Below are 26,029 nucleotides of genomic sequence, written 5' to 3' on the forward strand. Positions count from 1 at the left end.
CTACATTCATAAGGTTTTAAATGACCTCGAGCTAGCCAAGTTTTACAAAATTAAAAATTTCCTTGTTTTTCAAGGAAAATCGCAAATGTTTTCAAGGAAAATCGCAAATGTCCTAGACCTTTATATTTTATTTTCCATTAAATATGTATTTTCATAGAAAATATTATTTCCCATAATTTTCTTTTCCCTATGTCCAAACACCCCTCGGAAAGTTTAACAGTGATAGGTAAAGGCTCAAGAGCTTAAACATATAAGTTAAAGGGACTTCTTCAAGTCATTTTCTGCCCCTGCTCGAGAAGGAAATATAGTGTCTCCATTTTAATATATTTAATATTAGTCCTAAAATCACACATAAATCATGTTCATGTAATTCTTAAATGCATCATGCATTCAATGCTTAAAATTTTTTATGTTTCAAAATGGCATAGAATCCTTTTGCAAACAAAGGATGGTATCCCCATTAGTACCCATTCCATCCAAAGAGAAAGAGCATACAACTTGAAAACATTTCTACACATTGCTAATTTAGTAACTTAACTGACAATAATTTATTTAAATCATAATTTGCAGGTTTTCATTAGGGCCTCGATCGATTGGATTGCATTTGTTCAAAAGTTGTCTTGTTTCCCATGGAAGAGTGGGAAGCTCAATTAGAAATAAGTGTTTTTAGGTTTTTGGAAAACCTAGGTTTATGTATAAGATAGAAAATGTGTCCCTTGGGCTGGTGGGAGGCTCTTTCTGAGGCGGCCGCTAAGAGGAGGCAAGAGAGAAAGAAGAGAATGGAGAGATGAAGAGAGTTTATCCTCAAGGTTTTCTTCTTGGTTTTTTCTTGGTTTTCTCTTGTGTACGGTCTTTGTTGAGAAGACAAGGAAAGGGTTGTGTTCACTGGTTTACTGGTTAATCCCATTGTAATCTTTGTATTCTGTTTTTCATAGTGGAAGATCATGTTCTTGCCTATGAACGTACGCATCTTGTGGTTTGTGTTTATTTTTGCTTTTTCGTTTATTTGTGTACGATTGGATCAGATTGTACGGATTTTCTCGACAGCATGAATTTTCAGAAAAAATTAGGAAAAGAAAAACTTTTCCTCGTTTATTTGTGTACGATTGGATCAGATTGTACTGATTTTCTCAACGGCATGAATTCTCAGAGAAAAAGTTAGGAAAAGAAAAACTTTTCCAAGATTTCATGCTTTTCGATTGTTTGATTACACATGAAAATAAGTAATTTGAACTAGTGCCGTTCAAGTTCTACTTACACGGTCCTTCAAATTTATAGGGATTTGCTTACGTCCATCGCAAAAGGCTATTCACAAATGGTCTGTCGCATGTCAGACCAGCCACCTCGTGAATGATGTCAAAATCTACTAAAAAGTGAGTCTCTGTGGCTGGTATGACATGTGATAGACCATATGCGAAATGCCTTTTGGGGTGGACGCTAGCAAATCCCAATTTATAATGTTCTCCCTAAAATTTCCCATTTTCCTCTAAATTGTGGAAACAAAAAATAATCCTACGATTGAGAAATATTTTTCTTGCAATCCAAACAAAGCTTAATAGAAAAAAGGAATGGAAAAATTGTCAACTGGTGACAGAAAAATACGAAAATAGTGAATGGGTGACACCCTTTTGAAAGTTGGTGAACGGAGGTCGAAACACCTTTTTCTGACATGGCCTTTTACCCAAATACCCCTCATGGCAAAAAGAACACGTTATACTAGATTTTTCTCTCTCTTACTTTTCACCTACCAAAATATACCGCCTACCTCTTGCAAATTTCTCCATTAACGCCTGAAACCCACGAAGTGTAAGTGAAGGTTAGTAGCTTATCTACTCTCTTAGGATTAATGCTTCCATTAATGCGTTTGAACCCTGTCTTTAGTGTGTGATAATAACCCTGTCTGTATTGTGTGTGATAACCCTATCTTTATTGTGATTGATAACCCTATCTTATAACCCTTTTAAAATGGTGACTTAGGGCTTCTGCTTCTATTATCTCTGAAACTGTTCTTATAGAGTTGGTACCTTACTAATAAAGTTGGTATTAGTGTTTGATGACCCGAATATAGATGGTTTATGTAAACCCTTTTGTACATGAATCACAATTTTTTGCACTTGATAATCCCTTATTTGCTGTTGGTAAGTCCCATATATTTACCTGATAAACTTGTTTTGACACTTGATGTAGTTGTAGGTGTTGGATGTATATGGGAAGTATTTGTGCGCCTCCAGCAATGCCTTGATTGGACGGATTATATATATTCCTTCGTCAGTACATGTAAGAGGCTTTTTTGTAGCTATACATGTTACTTTACAACTTATCCATGATTTAGTGTTCCCACAAAATTCATTTCATTGTACAGGGATATAAGACTTCAGGGCGTGATTCAATGGATGACAAAAATAAGTTGGACTCCGATCGGTTGGCGAACGAGCTGTTGCATCGTACACTTGACCATATCCCGTCAGAAGATATTGGGATGCTTTTAATCCCATGCTGTCAAGACTTTCATTGGGCTCTTGTGCTTGTTGATATGGTGAATAAAAAGATGGTCGAGTTCAACTCATGGAAGGGGACTCATTTCAGGAGCGAGCATCTCCCACTGTAAGTAAATTAACATCTTCCGTAACATTTAAAGTTACTTCCATATGTATAACACTCAATATTCCTTCGTTGTCTTAAATTCAGGTAGCATTAATGAAGGAATATTTGAAGGGCCGGGGTTGCAACATCGATGACTTTCCATATTCACAGATGGATGGCTTCCGAAAGCAGAACAATGGGTGGGTTCAAACTTAAAACTTTTGATTTTTTGTTAGTATTCCTATCTCATTCGTAGTTAGCTTAAAAGTAACTTCATTCAATGCATGCTTTTATACAGGGTTGATTGCGGCGCTTTTGTCCTAAAAGCAATTGAGCATCTCTACCATGGTCAACCACTGAACTTTGGGCCGACAGACATTCATGAATTTCGGCTACAACTCTGTGAGAGATTTTTACGAGGAGAGTTTGGGGACTGCACACTTATATAGGAACACCTTCTAATGTTGATGGATGTTTATTTTTTCTGATGATCAAACTTTATTTTTTAATGGAGATTGGCAGGGGATTTGTTAAATGAAAAGGGAAGTTGTTATGGTCTGTGTTTTTGTTTGTGAATGGGTGGAGAACTTGTAAATTGAAATAGGTTTAATGGAAGTGTGTTTGTGTTTGTGAATGGGTGGAGAACTTGGTTGGTGAAACAGGTTTTATGGAATTGTGAACTTGTTTATGAATGTGGAGAAGTTGTAAATGTAAGCAGGTTTTATGGAATTGTGAACTTGTTTATCAATGTGGAGAAGTTGTAAATGTAAGCAGGTTTTATGGAAGTGTATTTGTGTTTGTGTTTCAATTTGAATATTGGAACTTGTAAATTTAAACAGGTTTTAGACATGTGTGTTTCTGGGTTGATAACCCACATTCGAAGGTTAATAACCCAAAAAAAGGGAGGTTGGTAACCTTAAGTTCCAATTCCAGCAACTTTACTCGGCTGGACAAATGGTTGGTGACCCTCTTTCTGGGTTGATAACCCACATTCGAAGGTTAATAACCCAAAAAGGGAGGTTGGTAACCTTAAGTTCCAATTCCAGCAGCTTTACTCGGCTGGAAAAATGGTTGGTGACCCTCTTTCTGGGTTGATAACCCACATTCGAAGGTTAATAACCCAAAAAAAGGGAGGTTGGTAACCTTAAGTTCCAATTCCAGCAGCTTTACTCGGCTGGAAAAATGGTTGGTGACCCTCTTTCTGGGTTGATAACCCACATTCGAAGGTTAATAACCCAAAAAATTGGAGGTTGGTAACCTTAAGTTCCAATTCCAGCAGCTTTACTCGGCTGGAAAAATGGTTGGTGACCCTTTTTCTGGGTTGATAACCCACATTCCAAGGTCAATGACCCAAAAAATGGGAGGTTGGTAACCTTAATTTTCAAGTCCAGCAACTTCACTCCTCGGACGGAAAAATGGTTGGTGACCTTTTTTCTGGGTTGATAACCCACATTCCAAGGTCAATGACCCAAAAAATGGGAGGTTGGTAACCTTAATTTTCAAGTCCAGCAGCTTCACTCCTCGGACGGAAAAATGGTTGGTGACCCTTTTTCTGGGTTGGTAACCCACATTCCAAGGTCAATGACCCAAAAAATGGGAGGTTGGTAACCTTAATTTTTCGGTCGATCACCCACTTTCGAATGTTGGTAACCTCGTTTTGAGGGAGTCGATAACCTGAATTTTGAATTCCAATAGCTTTATCAACCAAGGGAATGGGTTGATGATCCAATTTTGAGTGTTGATAACCTCACTTCCGATTGGTTGATGACCTATTTTGGGGGAGTCGATGACCTAGATTTTGGTTGATAACCTAGGGAATTGGTTGATAATCCTATTGTTTGTGCCAGTAATCCAATTCTGACTGTTGATAAGTCCATTTTCATGGTTTAGATGTAGGAGAGCGACAACTAAATAGAGAACAAATAGCATATCTATATCCAAAAAAATTGTTTATGTATTGATGTTCCAATTACAACCATTCTTTACAAAATAACAAAAAAGAAGTCATCACAATATCTGAGAAGTTTGTATGTTCAAGGGACCGTACTTCATATTCATGAACCCCAACTCGATAAGCTGTATACTGGCGGCTCTCTTCCTTCGCTAATGTTATACGTTCTTCTGCGTAATGAGTCAACTTTATTTGCCAACTATGACCCAATTTCTGACGCTTTTGAATGAAGTCTGTAGTCTGATGTCTAATGTGCTCTACCAATGATGCAATCGGCAATCTTCTCGCATCCTTCAGGACAACATTGAAACACTCCGATCTATTTGTAGTCAATACATCATACTTATTCCCCTTAAAATAAAAACTAGCCCAGTGTTCGTTCGCAATGTCACTTATCCACTTGTGTGCACGTTCATTCCTCACCTTAATCTTCTCCATTGTTTCTCTGAACACACTCTCTCTCAAAGTCCGTACGGCTTTCCAAAACAATCTCTCAAGTAGAACATCTTTGAACTCGGATCGCAAATTGGCGGCGAGGTGACGCATGAAATAACTATGATGAGAATTGGGAAATATATTAGGCACTGCCTGCAACAACCCCTTATGTCGATCGGAGCATATGGTGAATATGTTCATCTCCGCTGCCAATACGTACTGCCTCAGCAACATAAAAAACCACCTCCAACTATTTTCGTTCTCCGTCTCAACAACCCCAAATGCTAATGGATATAAACCGTTGTTACCATCAACCCCGATTGCAATCAATAAGATTCCTAGATACTTCCCTCGCAGATGTGTCCCATCAACCAAAATTATAGGCCTGAGTGTTCGATGAAAATACCGTATGCTAGGACCAAATGTCCAAAATAAGCGAACAAATCTATCATCTCCCTTAGGTCGTAAATCTCTGGCTCTGAAAACACGCATATAGCTGCCGGGATTTCTTCTCATCATCTGAACTGTAAGTGCAGGCAATATTCGATAAGAGTCATCCACATTCTCACACTTAATCTCAAGTATGATGTTCATCGCGTTGTACGCCTTCCAATAGCTTATAATTATACCCCAATGCATCTTGATATATTCTCGTATCATCCTCGTCATCACATCATCTGGGCAAGCAAATAAGCGTAAACATGTCTGAGCAACCCAAGCTGCTGTGACAAGAGGGTGATCATTGCCCCTTAATTTAGTTCTACACGTATGGTCGGGGACAAACGACTTCACTAACACACAGGTCATATGATTAGTACCCGTTATACGCCATTTCCAACCCTCTGCCTTGCATCGAACGGCATACTTCTTCGGTGTTGACTTTGACCTCACGAACATAAACCTCTGCCGAATAGCGTACTCTTTGACAACCTTTTTGAAGTGTTGCATATAGAAAATATTGCCCCAACCGTTAACTGCTCAAACTGAAGATTATTAGTATCTACATCATGGACCCCAACAAACATCTCATCTGCTTTCATTGGCCGACTACTGTTAGTCGGAACCGGTTGAGATCCCTCTCTGATAGGAGAATCCGCACTGAAAGGCTGAGCGCATGGACTAACACCGATATTTCCATAATCGTCATCATCATCATCATCATCCTCCTCCTCCTCCTCCTCATCATCATCATCATCACTACCATCGTCATTATCATCATCATTTCTTTCTTCTTCTAAATCTAAACCCCTCACACAGAAACCGTCTTCAAAAACATTACTGAAGTCCACTTCAAGATCTCCCACATTTTGGAAGTCATCAATACCTCCACAAACATGGTTGCCATACAAATCACTTGCCAATGTTTCATTTAAGTCAATTTCAGACCTGCATAGTTCGGCAATATATAATCAAGTTGGATCCATATGAATTATAAATTGAAATATGGAAGTATTCAAACATTGCCAAATAACTACAATACCTTATGACAGGTTCTGCTGGAGCACCTCTGATCTCTTCACTAACATATCTCCCATCAAATTCACTTTCGTAGTCTTTTTGCAAGTCCACTTCAAAACGAAGACGTTTTTGGGACGGAATCGAAGTAGAAGGAATGCTACGATTAAGAGAGGGTCTCCTAGTGCAGAGTTTGTTTGGGGGAAGCATTGACGAATTCAAGGAATTAATACATTTGTCATTTATGCTCTTAGTTATGTATATCATCACAGAATTGAACATGTATCTGTCAAACATCCTTAACATTGTTTTGAGGACATCATCATCATCGACATCGATTAAAGTGACTATATATGGATCCACAACATATCGACATTTTATTGATAGTAAAACCTGCCTTTCTATAACACCAATCCTTCTTCGGATTGCAGCTTCAAATTCGTCGAAATTGATTCCGCGGCTGACAGATAACAATGTCTTCTTCCCTCCGACGTATTCCCAAGAAACATCATCCTTCAAATCTCCATCATAGTGTAAAAGAAGAGAAACCATTGTTTCGGGCATTTTTATAAAATTCTAAATAGGGGTTCTAAACAGAGTTGTTACTAAAAGGGGATCTTCATATCTTCTTGAGGGGTATTCAAGTGTACACAATGGGTTACCAAGTTCATAAGTGGGGTTATGGACTCTAAATGGGGTTTTACTACCTCAATGGGGGTTTGAAAGTCAGTCCACAAGGTGTTCTAAGAGATTATCAGCTACCTAATGGGGGATTCAAGTCCGTACGGAGGCTTCTGTAAAGGGTAATCAAGTTGCAAATTAGGGGTTTTCAACTCTCTACACAAGAGGGTTTTCAAGTTTCTAAAGGGATTACCAAGTACATAAAAAGGGAGTTACCAACAATGTACAAGGGCTTTTCAACACTCTCCAAGGGGGTTACCAAGCCTCTCCGAGGTGTATCAAGTGTCAAAACAAGTTTATCAGGTAAATATATGGGACTTACCAACAGCAAATAAGGGATTATCAAGTGCAAAAAATTGTGATTCATGTACAAAAGGGTTTACATAAACCATCTATATTCGGGTCATCAAACACTAATACCAACTTTATTAGCAGGGTACCAACTCTATAAGAACAGTTTCAGAGATAATAGAAGCAGAAGCCCTAAGTCACCATTTTAAAAGGGTTATAAGATAGGGTTATCAATCACAATAAAGATAGGGTTATCACACACAATACAGACAGGGTTATTATCACACACTAAAGACAGGGTTCAAACGCATTAATGGAAGCACTAATCCTAAGAGAGTAGATAAGCTACTAACCTTCACTTACACTTCGTGGGTTTCAGGCGTTAATGGAGAAATTTGCAAGAGGTAGGCGGTATACTTTGGTAGGTGAAAAGTAAGAGAGAGAAAAATCTAGTATAACGTGTTCTTTTTGCCATGAGGGGTATTTGGGTAAAAGGCCATGTCAGAAAAAGGTGTTTCGACCTCCGTTCACCAACTTTCAAAAGGGTGTCACCCATTCACTATTTTCGTATTTTTCTGTCACCAGTTGACAATTTTTCCAAAAGGAATTTACCCATGAATTCCTAAATTATAAAATATATTTCAAATAGTAACCAAGAATCATGATTTAGCAAAAAAAGTAACTAAATTTTTTTGACAAAAAGTCCCTTTTATATCTCTAAAAGCTATTTATAGGCAACTATCCCATAATATAATAGAGAGACAGAGAGGTGCAACACAGGCCGGATGGGGTGGACTTGAGGCCAACCCTAACCCAACCTGCCGTAGCAATATTACCCTAGCCCTAACCCAACCCACCGAATCTCAGGTTGAGGAGTGTCAACCCTAACCCAACCCGCCTTTAAATCTCTCAACATTAACCCAAGCCGGGGGGTCGGTGTTCAGGTTAGCCTGTGCCAAAAAAAGAAAAAAAAAATAAAAAAAAAATAAAAATATATATATATATATATATATATATATATATATATATATATATATATATATATATATATATAATTGGATATTTGGTTCTGAACCGGATTGGGTTGAGTCAAACCCGACCCAAGTTGCACCCCTAGAGAGTGACTCTTTTACTTGTGTGGAAAATCTCTGTTCTTACGTGGGCTGCTATCAAGCCTATCATAGTCCATACTCCATAGTAGAACAGATCCATATCCAAGTAGTGGGCCACATCAGGTGCACTGTACAAGGAGTCCATCTAAGCATAGTGGGCCCTATCATGTAAAAGGAATCCATCTCTAAGTAGTGGGCCCCATCAAGTGCATTGTACAAGAAATTCTATCTCCAAGTAGTGGGCCCCATCATGTTCATTGTACAACAAATCCATCTCCAATTATTGGGCCCCACCATCCATCTTCAAGAAGTGGGCCCTTCCAGTCTTTGTGATGCATCTACTTTTGCATGCAAATTGCTGACAGCTTTTTCCCTGGAAAGCTTTGCTTCTCCTCAAAGATAATTGAAGATAAGAAAAACTGAATAGAGAGGCGGTGGGAGTGGGAGACAACACAGTTACACAGATGACCACACCAAGTACTCATTCTCCATTTTCTACTACCATTATTTCATCAACAAACTTACCTCTTTTGCTTCCTAATCTTGTCTCTATAGGAGACTGAAGAAGACTGCTTTGGAAAAATGCCTAATCACTCACCTAATCATGATTAAACCATAAATAAAAAATTAAAAGATAAATCTTATAATGATTTGGTTATCTTTAGTTGAAGGATTAGTTTATTACAAAGAACTGCATTGTTTGTTTAGTTGGTGCAACTTAGATATTTGCCAAGCAAGTTTTCTAAAACTGAAATTATTAAAAGGAATATATTAGAAATAGCCAACACAAAGGAGACAGATGGACGATTGGGATTCAACGATCCAATTAAAAATTAGGGTCATCGAGAAAATATGTTGAAGGCTTGGGGTTTTCAAGGTTGAGCCAGGTGTCCTAGTGGTTAGGGTATCAAAGTTGATATAATTATTTAGGCTAATACTTGCACTAACATGTTTTAATAACTGCACAAACTCAGCTTGTCTTTTTTTATTTATTTGGCTTCTAAGTGCTTTTTGGGAACTTTGACAATCTTTGATAGTTGTTAAAAATAATAAAAGACAAGATAAGTTTGTGCAATTATCAAAACATGATAGTGCGAATATCAGTAGTCATTATTTATCTTTGATAATCTACTTATTTTATCTACATTTATACAGTACCAAATCTCTATTAGCCCTGTAAAATTTAAATATAAGTGTTACCTATATGTAATTCTCTATACTATATAAGTATATAGAGAACCAAGAATTATAAAGGGAAATGATATCTGTGGCAAAGTGTTTCGATAAGCATGCGCTCCACTTGTTTGTCGTGTAGTATTTAAATGGTTTAAAGAGCTTTTTGAGAACCGTAATATTTGTTTGTCGTGTAGTATTTAAAGAAGAGACTCGTTAGCGCACCTGTGCTAGCATTACCAACACCATACTCCCTGGGTGTATAGAGAATGCCGAACAATGTGCCTCAGTCAGCAACTTCCTTCTTAATTCTGGATCAGAGGGCACACATAGTCTTGTGTTGAATCTTAAGATGTCATCTTTATCAACATTGAATTCGGGAAGTTTGTCTTTCCGAACTGCTTCGATCTTCCCTTGTAATTCAGGATCGTCGACTTGAGCTGCCTTGATTTTCTCCAATAGTGATAGATGAACAACCATCTGTGCTATGTAGCCATTGGTTCTGGTCCCACTATTTCCATACCCAGTTTTCTTAGATCTTGGAGTAACTGCTTTTGAGTGGTTAGCATTGTTGCCAAGGTTCCGGAAGTTTTTCTACTCAATGCATCTGCAACTACGTTCGCCTTTCCAGAATGATAATGAATGGTGCAGTCATAATCCTTTAGCAACTCTAGCCACCTTCTCTGTCTCATATTCAGCTCTTTTTGGGAAAATATGTATTTGAGACTCTTGTGATCAGTATAAATTTCACACTTTTCCCCGTAGAGATAATATCGTCAGATCTTCATTGCAAAGATTACTGCCGCCAATTCCTTATCATGTGTGGGGTAGTTTTGCTCGTGGAATTTTAGTTGGCGTGATGCATAAGCTATAACTTTATCATTTTGCATTAATACGCAGCCGAGCCCTTCTTTTGATGCGTCACTGTAGATCACAAATCCTCTGGTTGGTGTTGGTAATGCTAGCACAGGTGCGCTGACGAGTCTCTTCTTTAACGTTTGAAAGCTTTCCTCGCATTCTTTGGTCCAGATAAACTTCGCGTCTTTCCGAGTTAACTTTGTTAATGGATTTGCTAATCGAGCGAAGTTTTCCACGAACCTTCTATAATAGCCGGCAAGTCCCAAGAAACTCTGAATTTTGGTTGCAGTCGTGGGTCTTTGCCATTCTTCGACGGCTTTAGTTTTCGCTGGATCCACAAAAATTCCTTCTCGGGTGACTATGTGACCCAAGAACGCCACTTGCTGCAACTAGAATTCACATTTATTGAATTTGGCATACAACTTCTTCTGTCGAAGTGTTTGTAAAACAATCTTCAGATGCTCCTCATGTTCTTCGCGACTCTTATAATAGACAAGAATGTCGTTGATAAACACCACCACAAATTTGTCAAGATAATCGTGAAATACTTCGTTCATTAGATCCATGAATACGGCTGGGGCATTCGTTAGACCGAATGGCATGACAGCGAACTCATAATGTCCGTATCGCGTGCGGAACACCGTCTTTGGAACATCTTCCTTCTTTATTTTCAGCTGGTGGTAACCAGATCTGAGATCGATCTTGGAGAAGTACATAGCACCTTGAAGTTGGTCGAACAAGTCATCGATTCTGGGCAACAGGTACTTGTTCTTTATTGTGACATTGTTCAGTTCTCGATAATCAATGCACAACCTCATTGATCCATCCTTCTTCTTTACGAACAGGACAGAAGACCCCTAGGGTGATACACTAGGCCGGATGAATCATTTGTCTAATAGTTCTTGCAGTTGCTTCTTTAGTTCCTCCAATTATATCGGCGCCATTCGATACGGTCTTTTGGATATTGGATTTGCTCCCGGTACTAGCTTGATAGAGAACTCTAGTTCCCGATCCGGTGGGGGTCCTGGTAGATCATCAGGAAATACATCCACGTACTTTTACACAATAGGCACGTCCTCCAATTGCATCTTCTTTTTACTCGTATTCCCAACTTGAGCGAGGTATCCTTCACAACCCTGTTTTAATAATCGTCTAGCCTGCAATGATGATATTAATGCTGGGGTTTTGTTTCTTTCATGGCTTTTATATACAAGTTGGGGTTGATCAGGAATAGTAAACCTGACTTCTTTCCTGTAACAATCTATGTTTGCATGGTTTAAAGTCAACCAATCCATTCACAATATAACATCGAATTCTAAAATAGGTAAGGAGATAAGATCTACCGATAATTTTCTACCACAAATATTAGCAAAACATGCTCGATAAACTCCAGATGTAACTAGAGAATTTTCACTAGTCATTTTAACAGAAAGTTCAAGATCTAACTTATGAAGTGGTATGTTCAAATGCTTGGCAAACTTGGGTGAAACGAAAGAATGCGTAGAGCCATAATCAAATAATGTATGTGCATTCTTTGAACTTATAGACAAAGTACATGTCACCACATCATTCGTTGCCTCCACTTCAGCAGTTGTGATAGCAAAAGTACGGGCCTGTCCCTTTGGCTGTTGTTGTTGTTGTTGTCGACCTTCTCCTACTGCTCTAGACTTGGTGCACTGATTTGAATAGTGTCCCATCTCGTTACAATTGAAACATTTGATGTCTGGGCGAGCATTCATGGTCTGCTTGAGGGTTGACTGACTGTTCCGAGTCAAAGTTGGATTTTGTTCCCCATTTTGAGACCGTCTTGCAGTCCTTTGCCACATGTCCCTCCATTCCGCATTGGAAGCATTTTCGTGTCCCCACGTAACAAACAACCTCCATGTCTCTTTCCACATTTTGAGCAGTGTTGCTGGTTTCCTACTTCCTTGACATCAGGTATCTTTGTTCCAGATCCTCCTGGTTGGCTTTCATTCTTTCTCTTTTCGCCGGTCAACTTCTTTTTGGACTGCTGAAAGTCCAAATATTCAATTTCCACTTTCAAAGCACATCTCACCACGGCTTCGTAGCTTTGAAAGTCCAAAGCTGCTAATGCCCGCCTAACACTAGGCTTTAATCCGTATTGGAATTTGTCCACCTTACTTTGAACGTCAGTCACTAGGTGGGTTGCATATCGAGCCAGTCTTGTAAATTTTGCTTCATATTGAGAGACTGTATCTCTCTCTTCTTGCTTTAATGAAATAAATTCTCTCACCAGCTAAACTTTTACTGGTTGTGGGAAGAAGTTTTCGAGGAAAATTCTTTTGAATTCATTTCAACACATTGCATTCATTTCTTTTTCGGTTTTTGTATTTCGGATTAAATTCCACTATTGATCCGCTTCATCGTCCAATCTATACGTCGCCAATCTTACACGTTGTTGGCTGGTGCAGTCGATCACCGAAAAGATCTTTTCGATGGAGTGAATCCATCTTTCAGCTTCTAAGGGGTCTGTAGTTCCCGAGAAGGCAACATGATGTTGCCTTATAAACTGTTCTAGTATAGCTCATTCGTTTTGAAGTGGTGCACATGAGGCTCTTTGTTTGTTCATGTTTGCTGTCATTGCTTGGGCTAGCTGTGCCAATGCAGTGGCAATGATATCATTTCTTGCGTTGTTGTTTCTAGCATTGGCTGTAGGTTGTTCGTTTCTTGCTTGTCTTTCTCTGCGTGGCCTGCCATGTCCCCTCCTTGCCTCAGTCTCGATTGCAAAAATATGTTCCTGATTCTCCGCCATCTTCATATCATAGTATGACGTTAGTAATCGAAATTATAACTCATAAGCAATTATATTAATTTCACATAAATATCACAGAATACATATGTCCTATAATAATCAACGACTAGCGGTATAGTTAACATATTCTAACCATATTGTAACTTAAACATTTTGATTGGGTAAATCCTAATCCTTTCTTTTTGGATCCTAATCTCCAAAACCGACTAAAAGGAACAGGATCCAAATAGAATTATAGCTTTATCAGTAAAATCATTTATATGAAAGGAACGGGATCTGAAAGAAAGGATCCCCCTTAGATTCTCATCAGTTGTGGATCTCATAAGGATAGAAACTCTTATGACAATTGCAAATAAACAGAATCAAAGATTAAAAAATACTTACATCGAATATAGCAAAAGAGAATCAAAGGGAAGAAAACCCTTACATCAAGTTTAGCAAAAAGAGAATCAAAAGATAGGAAACCCTTACATCAAATATAGCAAAGAGGGAATCAGAAGATAGGGAACCCTTATAAAAAGAGAATGAAAGGAAAACCCCTACCTGAAAATTTTTCGATCACAGGTTTTTCAAGCTTACACCTTGGAGTGGATTGAACTGCAAATATCCTGTACAAATTTAATATATTATAATTTTAATATATTCTAATCTCAAAACAGTGTCCTTATTGTCCTGATAGTGTCCTTTCTGTCTAATTTTTGCTTCAGGGCAGTGTCCTTTCTGTTCAATTTATTTTATGGTTACTATGCTTAGCAGTTCACCATTCTTTGATTTAGTTTACTTCTTGGCTACTCTGCTTAGCAGTTCACCTTTAAGTTTATTTCAAGGCTACTATGATAGCAGTTCACCGTTCAAATATTTTTTAGGCTTGCATCGTAAGGCATTATTAATCCACCTGGCTAAGTCAATTTTATAAATTAAACCTCCATTGTGAATAAAACTTCTCACGGGAGTTTCTAAAATATAATGGTAAAACTTGCATAATCTATAGCGAGTTATCGCCTCTTATGCACACTTCATCCCAATATTTTGGAAACCAAATCTAACATAGGTGGTAGAACCGATCCATATTAGTAATACCCATGACCAATAACTTTAAAACCTATTTATTATGATGCATATTAAAGACTTACTTTGGTGGTGATGAACCGGAAAAAGTAGTTTTCCAAAGTCTTTTTCCTTCTCTTTGCTCCTTCTCGCTCTCTCTCTCTTCCTCTCTCTCTCTCTACTGTTCTTTTACACTCTTTCTTTTCTCTCTCTCTTCCTTTCTATTTTTCTTCTTCTTCTCTTCCTCTATTTATAGGGAAAGCTGAAGTGAATAGTGACATGAATAGTGTTTGAATAGTGACATTTGAATAGTGACTGAAGAGTAAATGGATAGTGACACTGAATAGGGAACAACAACTTTCGTAACTTCCGTCAACTTTTTCAACTACTGTCTTAAATGCATTTACGAAAATATATAAATAGTAAAGGTATAAATAAATGAATAGTAAAGGCTGCTTGAATAGTAACCGAATGATTAATATTATTTAATTATTATTTTCGTCCGTAAGGCGCAACTATTCATTAATGATAGTGGTTGTGGAGTTCACCCGCTTAGTCAGTGAGTTAATGAAAGTGGTTGCAGTGTGTCCTTCTGGTAGTGGTTCCCACTAGTGATAGGTCGCGCTGGCGGTGGGTCCCGCTATTTGTGGGTCCCACTGGTGGTAGGACCCACTTGGGTGAGACCCGCTTGTGATGGAATCTGCTGGTGAATACTACTTGATGGGTCCTACTGTGAATAGTAAATATGAATAGTGATGTAAATAGTATCAATGCATAGTAATTTTGAATAGTGATTATTGTGAATACTAAATATGAATAGAATTGTAAATAATGTCAATGCATAGTAATTTTGAATAGTGACAACTGGTAATATTCAATATATGTAAGTATATCTACTCATTTTTAATTGACATATGGGGCGGTGGCTTAGTGGTAGGAAGCCGTTCAATCCACGCTCAGCGTCGGGTTCGAATCGCGTAAGCCCCATTATGCCAGATGTCCTCATGCCCGATTAACTCGGAGAAAAATGAGTAGTGGCCGATGATTACCCACCTATGAGGCCATTTTTATTTATTTATTTTATATATGTATATATATTTTTACCGATTATTACATATAGGACTTAGACATAGTACTATAAGAGAGTTACTGACCAATGGTGTTGTAATTATTGATTATGTGAGATCAAGCCAAAATTTGGCTGATCCTTTGACCAAAGCTCTTACAAGAGATTCGATGTGTAAAACATCAGTAGGGATTGGGTTAAAGCCATTAACCAATAGTTACCAATGATGGAATCTCGACTCAACACTTGAATAAATATCAAGTCTTGAGTTCAATGAGTCCAAGTACATCATATGGACTGATTGTAAGCACTATAATATACATTATTTTCATCCCAAGATAAAGTGCTTGGTACCTGTAATGTTTAAAAGGGTAAGGATGAGCAAATGGGCTCTTAATAGACTTATAACATGGTGTTTTAGTGTTTTAGTTACAGGGGCACTCTTAATAAATCTACCTATGTGAGTGTGGGAGTGGTGCCGCTTCTTATGAGACTTGACTAGTCTCTAGAGCGTTTATGAAACCAAGATATAGACACAAGGCCAATACATGTGTCGGCTCTTAGAAACTGCCTATAAAGACGAAATCTTATGTGTGAAGATGTATACGGTTAGCCGACTAGAATAGCCAGTTCAAAGATATGTCTACAATGCAATTCTCGCTAACTTTGATGTGTTTTCATTAAGTGAAGGTTCAAATCAAGAGATACCTTCATTTATGCATAAGGTTTCCAAGCCTAGTGAGAAAATTATTTTCATTTTGGAAATGGTGGAGGATTCTTAGAGATTTTCAAAATGATATTGAAAAATTAAATGAATTTTCACCAGTTATTTTTAAAAAAGAAAAACAACTTTGAACCGATCGACCGGGGGTTCTCGGGCGACCAGGATTGGTTACTGGAAGTGTAAACGATTTCCAGAAAGGTGTGAGCAGTCGACCGCGGCTCTTTGGAACGGGAAAAAAAATAGAATGACCAGAAGCATGTCGGCGGGTGTGGACCCCGATTCGAGGATACGGAGGACATGAGATCCTCTGCAATCCTCAAAATCTCCACAATGTGAAGGAGAGCTCTACCATCTCTATAGACAATAATGTAGATCTGTTTGTTTTTTTTATAGAAAAAGTTCATGACAATGCTTGGGATTTAGTTGTTGATATTTTTGTTTGAGCTGTTTGCATAAGAATCTTCAAAGAAAGTATGAATCCATGATTTCTGTTCTTGTTGTTAATGTATGAAATAGTAATATTGTGCTGTTCAATTGATTGCATATCTTCTTTATTCATCTGGAATTTACGGCAATTCTTCTTAACTCTGTGGAAATTTTCTTGGATGTCCATTCGATAGTGTAGTTGCAGATTTGCCCAGAATGTGGTGTGGATTTCTTTTCATTTTGTAATAGTTCTTCATGATTTATGGAAAATCCTTTTGAAAAATCTATCCAAAAGTATGTGACTGTGTTGACTGTATGGAGTTTGTAGCTATAACCTCAAAATCTATAGTAATTTTTTTCTTGAAATTTGTCATATTTTCCCAGATTCGTGGGCAATTGTCATTTTACTTGGAATTTGTTGTGGATTTGCGATGACTCACTTACTCAGGCGTGAAATCCTTACTTGTTACATGTTTAGTATGGTTTCACAATGGCTACCTCTCTTTTCCATGAGCATCCACATTTATCTTTATTGGAGAGACAGATTGGTTCTGTGTGCATTTCATTTGCTTCAAGTTATTAACATTCTCAACATTGTGTGTTGATAATGAGATTAACTCATGGCACATCTGCCTTGTCTTGGATTCCAATGCTTTGTATGCATGCCACTTGAACATGAGTGTGTTCTGTCATGATTGGCGTTTGTAAACTTGTCAAAATGATTACAATGTTTGTAGCAGTGCATTTTTCTTTTATTGCTAACAGGAGTATTGTCATAGCCTAATAGTTGTGAATAACTGACTTGTTTCAGCCCATGTTTTGCATCATCTTTTTGTTTCTTGAATGAATCAATGCAGTTCTGTAGCTTTTGTTTCAGCCTTATTTTTAAGTGCAATTCGGTTCACGATCCACCTTGTTTTGCATAATACAAATCCATGGTACCCATATTACAGTACTTCTTGCTCGATCAGAGGGTCGATTCTATTAATTTCTGATGTCAGCTAGCTACTCCTAAGACTGAAATTTATATGTAGGCCTGCTTCTCCCTGTGTTGGTGTGTAAAATGGTGATTCAAACGCGTGGGTCGTTCAATGCTACACCATTATAATCATAAGGATTGCCAAGGTTGAGACTTCATTTCTAGTTTCATTTTATCCCGAAACTCCCTACACACAATCTTATGACTCTTTAGACATATTGATCATGATTTAAGGCCTTATTCGTTGAGCTAATGAAACCATAGTGTATGGCTGCTGTTGTATGAGCAGAACCTATGTGAGTGCTATGTGAATGTTAAATTTATGAAGAAATGGCTTGCTAAATGGATGGGAACCAAATGGTATATTCATCTGGTATATTTGGTCATTTACTTTGGTTGCAAGGCTTGGGGCATGTTAATTCCATATAACTGATAACATTAGCTTTATGCTTCATTTCATATTTGCAAGAATGCCTGCATGTTGTCGTTATGCAATAGCTTTGAAAGATTGGGAATCCCGTTGGCAACTCTTATTTTGTTGGAATATGGAAATGCTAATAACAACTTTTCTTTAGGACCTAATGATATTCATCAACAGACCCTTATTTTGTTAAGATGTAGTGATGTTCATAGCAGCCCTGTTTCACCCCATAACAGCCCCTGTTATTATCCCATAACAGCCCTGTTTCACCCCATAACAGCCCCTGTTATTATCCCATAGCAGCCCTGTTTCACCCCATAACAGCCCCTGTTATTATCCCGTAGCAGCCCTGTTTCACCCCATAACAGCCCCTGTTATTACCCCATAGCAGCCCTTGTTTTATCCCATAGCAGCCCTGTTATTACCCCATAGTAACCCTGTTCTTACCCCATAAGTCAGCTCCTGTTTTGCAGATTAAGCACATGATATCAGCCCCATGATGTTTGAATAATTCTATGGTTTCAATTGATTTGCAAGAGTTATGTGGGTTACATGACTGCTCTCACATGCTAAACGGTTATCATTTGATGTTTTATCTTGTTCCGATTCAATGATTTCCGAATGGTATCCAACATCTGAATAGTGATTGTCTGCCCATATACATATATAAATATATATATATATATATATATATATATATGTGTGTGTGTGTGTGTGTGTGTGTGTGTGTGTGTGTGTATGAGATGTTATCTGGACAAAAGTAATTTTTTGCAATGATGGTTGGATGTCTGTTGATATATAGAGAGAAAATTATGTAGGAAGTAGCATCGAACCAATGCGCTGAATGGTGCAGAATTTAACCAATTGATTCACATGAATACTGCATTAGTCTCCCTGCTCGTTAATCATTATTTGGAGCTTTTGCGGCATGTTATTGTAGGGCAATGCAGATTGAATTAGGTCTGGTGTAGCTCCTAAGTTTAGTTGAGCTCTTGTTAATGTGAGCGTGAGTATCAAAATTCATGGCGATGAAGGCGTTAGCCCAAGCCCATCCTTAGGGGACTTGCTCAGTCCAAGTAGTGTACCCCTCCTTTATTTAGTAGACTTACTTAGTCTTTTAGACACCATTAGATGGTAGTTCGTCTCTTCCTCATTACAAGGGCAATAAAAGAGTCATCTAGAGCCTCATTTTAAGAGACAAGCTACGTCTCAGCAGAAAAGTCAAACCTTTAGGAGACTATCTTAGTCTCGTTAGAGGAGTCCGCCCATAGGAGACAGGCTTTGTCTCATTTATAGAGTTCCCCCCTTTAGGAAGCTTGTCTAGCCTCATTTGTGGAACACCCTCATAACTAGAAAAAATTTATAATGAAACAAACTGATGTACCTTAGATCTCAATGAAGAAATTTTAGCTAGAGTTCCTAGTAGACCAACCGAAGAAGGCTTAAGAACAGCGACAAGATTTTTCTCTTTTCCCTGGATTCTTACCCAGCTTGAATTTTGCTTTCCTTCAGGGATCACAAAATTACCTTGAATGAAATTTCGCTCAATATGCAGATTCACTTGCAAATGATGCTTCCTTGCTCAAGATCAAATGGAATGCCCAAAACTTATCCCCTAATAATGAGATCTGAATCAGTAAAAATCAGATCTACAAAGTATGCGAATAGATCACAAGTTTGGAACCTTAGATCTAAGGTTTAGATACAAATCTAGGGCTTGAGAGAAAGAAAAATCGATGAGATGAGGGAGATGATCGGAAAATGGGTTAGGATGGTTGGATTCCAAGTTAGGGTTGAATCGGTGGTGATGAAAAATGGGGAAAACGAAATGGGTTTGGTTATAAAAAAAAAGAAAATGGTGGAAGTGGGTGGATGTGGTGATCGGAATTTGGGTTGGCTTCTCGGAGAAGATGGGATATGGATTTAGATGGTTGTTGTGAAGAGAAAGGGAGGTAGATGAATAGGGTGGTGGAGCAATTGGCCAGAGATGGTGGCTTGGTTAGGAAGGATGGTGGTGGAGGTGAGTTGATGGTGATGGACATGATGGTGGCTGCGATGGCTTTGCCGGATTCCGGCAAACCCACCGGAGAAGATGGGGTGGTGGTTGGAAGAAGAAGAAGAAGAAGAATAATAATAATAATAAGAAGAAGAATAAGAATAAGAAGAAGAAGAAGAGAGTGGTGGTGGCTCCCTTTCCCTTTCTCTGCAATTTCTCCTCTCCCTCTCTCTGTTTTCTCAACAAAAGTCCAGCCGAAAAAAAGTCCAGGTCGATGGTTTGTTTATAAGGAAATGGTAAATTCGACCCCCCTTTTCTTTCCATGCCACCCCCCTTTAGCAGTACATTTGCACCTACCTTGATTCTTTAAGGGTGTGCCTCGGGTAAGACAAACCCACACAAAAATAAAATGAATTTGACCCCCCTCCTTCCATGGACAACCAACCCTAGTGTATTTATAACTACCCTTTATACCAGCAGGGGGGCCAAGTAGAAAACAGGGGGGGAAATTTTGTGAAAAATATCTTCTCCTCCTTTGATCTTAACCCTTCAAATCACCTTTTTATTCAAGGGTTAAGATCAAAGAAATCTTAACCACCTAGGAAGCTTCTAAGGAAGCTTCCTAATATTCTCTTCAACTAATCCTAGCTCCTAAACTTTCATTAATCCATATTATGTCTTAAACATAACTTGAAAAGGAAGAAAAGAATCTTCCCTAATTACCAAATTGCCCTGCTCCCTGATAATGCACCCCCTAATTATGCTACACATTAATCTGCACACCGATCTATCTTCCTGGACAGCCCTACCGCAGTGAATTTGAACTGGCTTTCCAGGTTCCAGCACACCCCGTTTTCTGGCTAAATCGCCACCCTTATTCCTACACTACACTACTCTACAAACTTTGCTCGTTTGCTAGGCAAACCGCGACGGATTCCGATGAATTTTATGGGGACTTAAATGAGACCCAAAACTATTCTAGGAACAAATTAGGGACACTAAAACACTAGTGCGATAGGGTTTCTATCCTAACGATGCTAAAAGGGTTCAGTCGAAATGGGGTACCTACAGATGCCCCTATTTGGCAGAGCGTGTGTAACTCATCAATGCCAAAGCTGAACAGACAACACATTTTGGCTGATCCAAAAACAAAAAGGGAGATAACCTCTCATTGACCCTTAACTCATCAATCATGACATCTCAATAAGATAGCCTCTCTCTAATACTCACGACTTAACTACCTAAACCAATACGCAAGAACTCTATTAGAGTAAGGAGACACAAAACACAAAATACACTTTTATCTTTAAAATAAAGTTTTATGAAAACGAACACAATGAAATTACTCAGAGAATGTAAACCATTACTCATGCAAATATAAATCCATCACTCAAACAAATGTGAATCAATCACTCAAGGAGTCTGCAACACTCAAAGAGTCTTGAACTAAACACTCAAAGAGTCTATAACACTCAAAGAGTCTGAAACAAATCACTGAAATTAACAAGAGGGGGGTGAATTGGTTTTAACACTAATTTATACCCTTTTTAAATTTTAAGTGTTGAACCTAATTTGATTTTTCTTCTCAAGAACACACCGATGTATAGTGGTTCGGGCAAAGCCCTACTCCACTCTTCTTAAGATCGTCCTTAAGGATTTCCACTATGCGAGACCTCCACAATGCCCGGCTCCGAGGCGATTTACGCATCCAAGGGAATTAAATAAGGATGCCCTTCCACCTTTACACCGACTCTCCTTCTTCGCCGAGTTCTAAGCGATACTCCATAGGGTATTAAAATAGGATGCCCTAGCCACCTTTACAATAAATAGAAGATGAAATGCTTGGCTTCTCTTGAAAGCTTGATGCACGATGTAGTCCCCTTGAATGCTCTCCAAAATAGGTTGCAAGTGAAAGCCTAAATCCAAACTCAATTGATTTGCAAGTGCAAGGCAAGTTTGGGGAGAAAATCAAATTCTTAAGCTAAAATGAGTTGCAAGTTGTTTGAATGCTTAAGGAGGTTTTTTCAATTTGTTCAAAAGAGAAAAATAATCCTCTTGAAGGTGTATATATAGCCTCTTGACAAAATATGACCGTTTGGGGTTAAAGAAATCAAAAACCAATTTTTAATTCAAAAGCCAACGGCTATATTTTGAGCTGTCGCGACGTTCTCGGAGTTCCGAGACAATTTCTCGGAGTTCCGAGAGAACGGCCAGAAGAAGAAAAATTCTACTGGACCATTTCTCGGAGTTCCGAGAAAATTTCTTGGAGTTCCGAGAAAATGACCAGAAGTTGGAAAATACTACTGGACCATTTCTCGGAGTTCCGAGCTCGGAGCTCCGAGAAGCCTAAAAATCAGCAGACTCTTTATATTTTTGTTGCTATTTGATTTTGGGCTTTTCGAACTCAATTCCTAAGATAATTTGGAATGTTATGAGGGTCCCAACATGTTGGTCCACCACATAACCATTCACTTAACCATTTAAGTTCTTAAGTGGTTTTTGAAAACTCTTTTAAAAAACCTTGCCTTGACTTAGAAATCTAAAGAGAAAAGATGTACAATGAAATCTATGTAACCTTCAACTTCTCTTTAGCCTTGGTCTTCAATTGGTCTTCCATTTTGTGTATGCTTGCTTGAGAGATGATGTGAGCTCCACTTAGCTCATTTGACTCTTGTGTGGTACATCTTTAAGCATGACCATGTGGTGTGTTGGTTCCTTCAATGATCAACCTATCTTAACACAACACTTCAATGGGAAATTGATTAGTATTCAAGAGCATAATCAATTATGTTTAGAATCATCAAAACAAGATAGGAGAGTAGACCCTTGGGCTTACAATCACTCAAAGAGTCTGTAACACTCTGAGAGTCCAAAATAATCACTCAAAGAGTCTGTAACACTCTGAGAGTCTCAAATAATCACTCAAAGAGTCTGTAACACTCTGAGAGTCCAAAATAATCACTCAAAGAGTCTGTAACACTCAGAGAGTCCAAAACAGATCAAGGGACTGCTAAATTGTCCCAAATGAACCCATATTTATATGCCCGTGATGTAACACGGTTCCATATAAATCCAGATTTGTACGCCCGCCATGCAACACGGATCCGTACAAACCTCCTCGCAGATATGCCTGACTCCTAACTTGTTAGGTAGGGACACATTGCAGATAGTCAATGAGTCTGTAACACTCAGAGAATCTCAAACCAAAATACTCAAAGGATAAGAATCAAGCAAGAACACTAATCAATTTCACCGATAGAAAAACCATTTCTCAAAGAGAATAAAAAGAAAGCATGATCTTTACCAAAGACCAGACTCAAGCAATTAACATAATTTTTCAGGTTGCAACCCTTTTTCGAAAGATGTAAAGCACTCTACAGAATTTTGAAGATGGTAGAAGTGAGCTTTAGACTCTGCCGGGGATAAGATTTTTGAAAACCTTATTTCAAAATAAAATAACTCGACGGGAGAGCTTGAACTAAAGGAGTGTGTTCAAACTTCTCTAGTTTCTATTTGAGGAGAATATCAATCTCAAGTATCAGTGCATATTTGACATCTTTTATGACGCAAATCATAAAAGATGCCCCTAGTATGATTACTTCCATAACAAAATTCATTGTAGAGCAACACAAGAACAGGCCAAAGGCTTTCATTAATGCACACTTGGGGTTACAAAGTTTTCTGATAACACTAGGGCTTATAAAGCTTTTCAAAATACAAGAACATGGTTCTGCTCAAAATCTTACTTCATCACTGCCATCTGCTAATGTTGGAACTGGGCTAAAAGCCTATCAACCTCTGAACTCTGCTCTGCTTTGCATTTGTTCACAAGAGCCACGAATTCTCTGCTTCTCTTAGTTTTTTTTTTTTTTTTAACTTGTCACCCCGGCTTTGGGAGGAATACTAACTAAACAGGACTCTGAAAACTGACCTCAACTCGACAAAGAAAAGACTTTGACGAACAACAAACAAGGACAATGACGGAAACCTGACTCAAATACCAAGACAGACTGAAATCTGCTTCTTAGTCTGATAAATATTTTAAAATGGTTAAAAATCCACCAGTCATAGAGTCTTTTGAATACTATGTTTAAAGGTGTTTCATTCCTCTTTTCAGTATTTTCGTCATGGTTATTATCCCTTTGGATTGTTTAGTTTCAAACCCCCTAACTCAAAGAGTAACAAAAGAAGCTTTGTTGACGCTCACTCGGAGATTTAAAGAAGAACCAAAGAGGAAACAAAAGTTCAACCGGCTTCTAGAAAGCTCTGTCCTTCATGAAGTCCTTGCCATAACCAAATCGCCCTTTTGGGTTTTCGATTTAGCAAACCGCACGCCTTAATTTTTGCCTGGACTGTCTGCCCTTGCAGATTTTCCATCCAGCAGGTTCAGCACCCTAATTTTTTCCTAAGCCGCCCTTTCGGGTTTTTCAGCTTAGCGGGTGAATGACCCTAACTTTTGCCTAGACCGCCCTTGTTGGTTTTTAGTCTAGCGGGTCTAAGACTCTATCATTTTTATTTCTTTCTGTTTCTCTACAAACAGGGGCCCAAAATACACCAGAAGGACTTTTAGGTAGGCTTAGGTACAAACAGGTTAAACTTTGGTGTGTTTGCATGTATTTGGACCGAATCTGGACCCTCCGGACTACCTATGTATCCCTAAAGAAATTGGGAATCAGGTCACGAGTAGTTCGGGTTTAAAATCTTTTATGATGAAAGTCATAAAAGATGCCCCTGGTTTAAGTTTGATAAGGAAACTTTGATTTTGCTTTTGGCTCAAAAGTGCTTTTAGCATAAAGGGTTTTCATTACTCTTTTTTTTTAGGCCTAAAGGGTTTGCAAATGGTTTAAAACATTTGGGATATTGGCTTGAAGCTCAAATCGTCCAAGGATGGCTCCCTGGTGTACTTAAGCATAATATTTCTTTAATTGATCCAGGTTTGTAGGTTCATTTAATTTTTCTCCATTTTCATTGAGGAGTCTTACGGCTTTTCCAGGCAGGACTTCATCAACAATGTAAGGACCAGACCAGTTTGGCCTGAACTTTCCTATTGGGTCAAATAGCGGTGCCCTGTAGGACTTCAAAACAAGATCTCCAGCCTTCAAATCTCGGACACGAACTTTCTTGTTGAAAGCTCTCTCAATCCGTCTCTGATATCCCTGGATATTATACAAGGCTCTCAGCCCCTTCTCATCTATCATCCGCACCTCATCATGTCTGGCCTTTGCCCATTCTGACTCTGGCAGGTTAGCCTCCTTCATCACCCTCAAAGACAGGATTCTCAATTCAACAGGTAAAACTGCTTTCATTCCGTACACCAAAGAATACGGAGTCACACCTGTTGAGGATCTGATCGACGTCCTGTAAGCCCACAAAGCATGAGGAAGCTTGTTCGACCAATCTTTATAAGTTTCTATCATCTTGCTGATGATTACCTTGATGTTCTTATTTGCTGCTTCAACGGCTCCATTCGTCTGCGGCCTATAAGGAGACGACTTGTGGTGCTTGATTTTAAATTCTTCACACAGGTGTAACACCTCTTTCTTGAAATGTGATCCATTATCTGAAATCAACTCATGAGGTACTCCGTATCTGCAAATTATATTGGTACGTATGAACTTCGCAACTGTGTTCGAAGTGATGGAAGCATAAGATGCAGCCTCTATCCACTTCGTGAAATAATCAATAACCACCAGGATGTACTCATGCCCGCTCGAGGATCTCGGATAAATCTTCCCAGTGATGTTTATTCCTCATACTGAAAACGACCATGGCTAAGTCAAAGAGTGCAACTCTGAAGGGGGAACATGAATAAGATTCGCATAGACTTGACACTTATGGCAATTCTTCACAAATGCGAAGCAGTCTGCTTCCATTGTAGACCAATAGAATCCAAGTCTAAGGATCTTTCTAGAGAGCATCTTCCCATTCATATGAGGTCCACAAACACCTTCATGAGTCTGCTCAATAAGTTCTGCAGCTTTATCTTCATCAACACAAATGAGTTGTATGCCATCAAATGACCTTCTGTACAGCTCTTCACCGCAAATGATGAAATTAG

General features: G+C 38.5%; 1 protein-coding gene and 1 long non-coding RNA gene across 2 annotated transcripts; one reads left to right on the forward strand and one right to left on the reverse strand.

Annotated features, from left to right (window-relative positions):
- Window positions 1–2,180: 2,180 nt before the first annotated feature.
- LOC143856896 (uncharacterized) lies at window positions 2,181–3,111 on the forward strand. The gene is made up of 4 exons (XR_013238420.1): window positions 2,181–2,277; window positions 2,363–2,604; window positions 2,689–2,783; window positions 2,882–3,111. It is a non-coding gene; the product is annotated as an uncharacterized LOC143856896 (long non-coding RNA).
- An 8,723-nt stretch (window positions 3,112–11,834) lies between these two features.
- On the reverse strand, window positions 11,835–12,278 carry LOC143857028 (uncharacterized). The gene has a single exon (XM_077367301.1). The coding sequence runs from the start codon at window positions 12,276–12,278 to the stop codon at window positions 11,835–11,837; it is 444 nt and encodes a 147-aa protein (XP_077223416.1).
- Between the last annotated feature and the right edge of the window lie 13,751 nt (window positions 12,279–26,029).

This window comes from Tasmannia lanceolata, unplaced genomic scaffold (assembly GCF_043159265.1).
Source record: "Tasmannia lanceolata isolate RefF3 unplaced genomic scaffold, GAP_Taslan_0.1 ptg000024l, whole genome shotgun sequence".
In the NCBI taxonomy this organism is placed as follows: domain Eukaryota; kingdom Viridiplantae; phylum Streptophyta; class Magnoliopsida; order Canellales; family Winteraceae; genus Tasmannia; species Tasmannia lanceolata.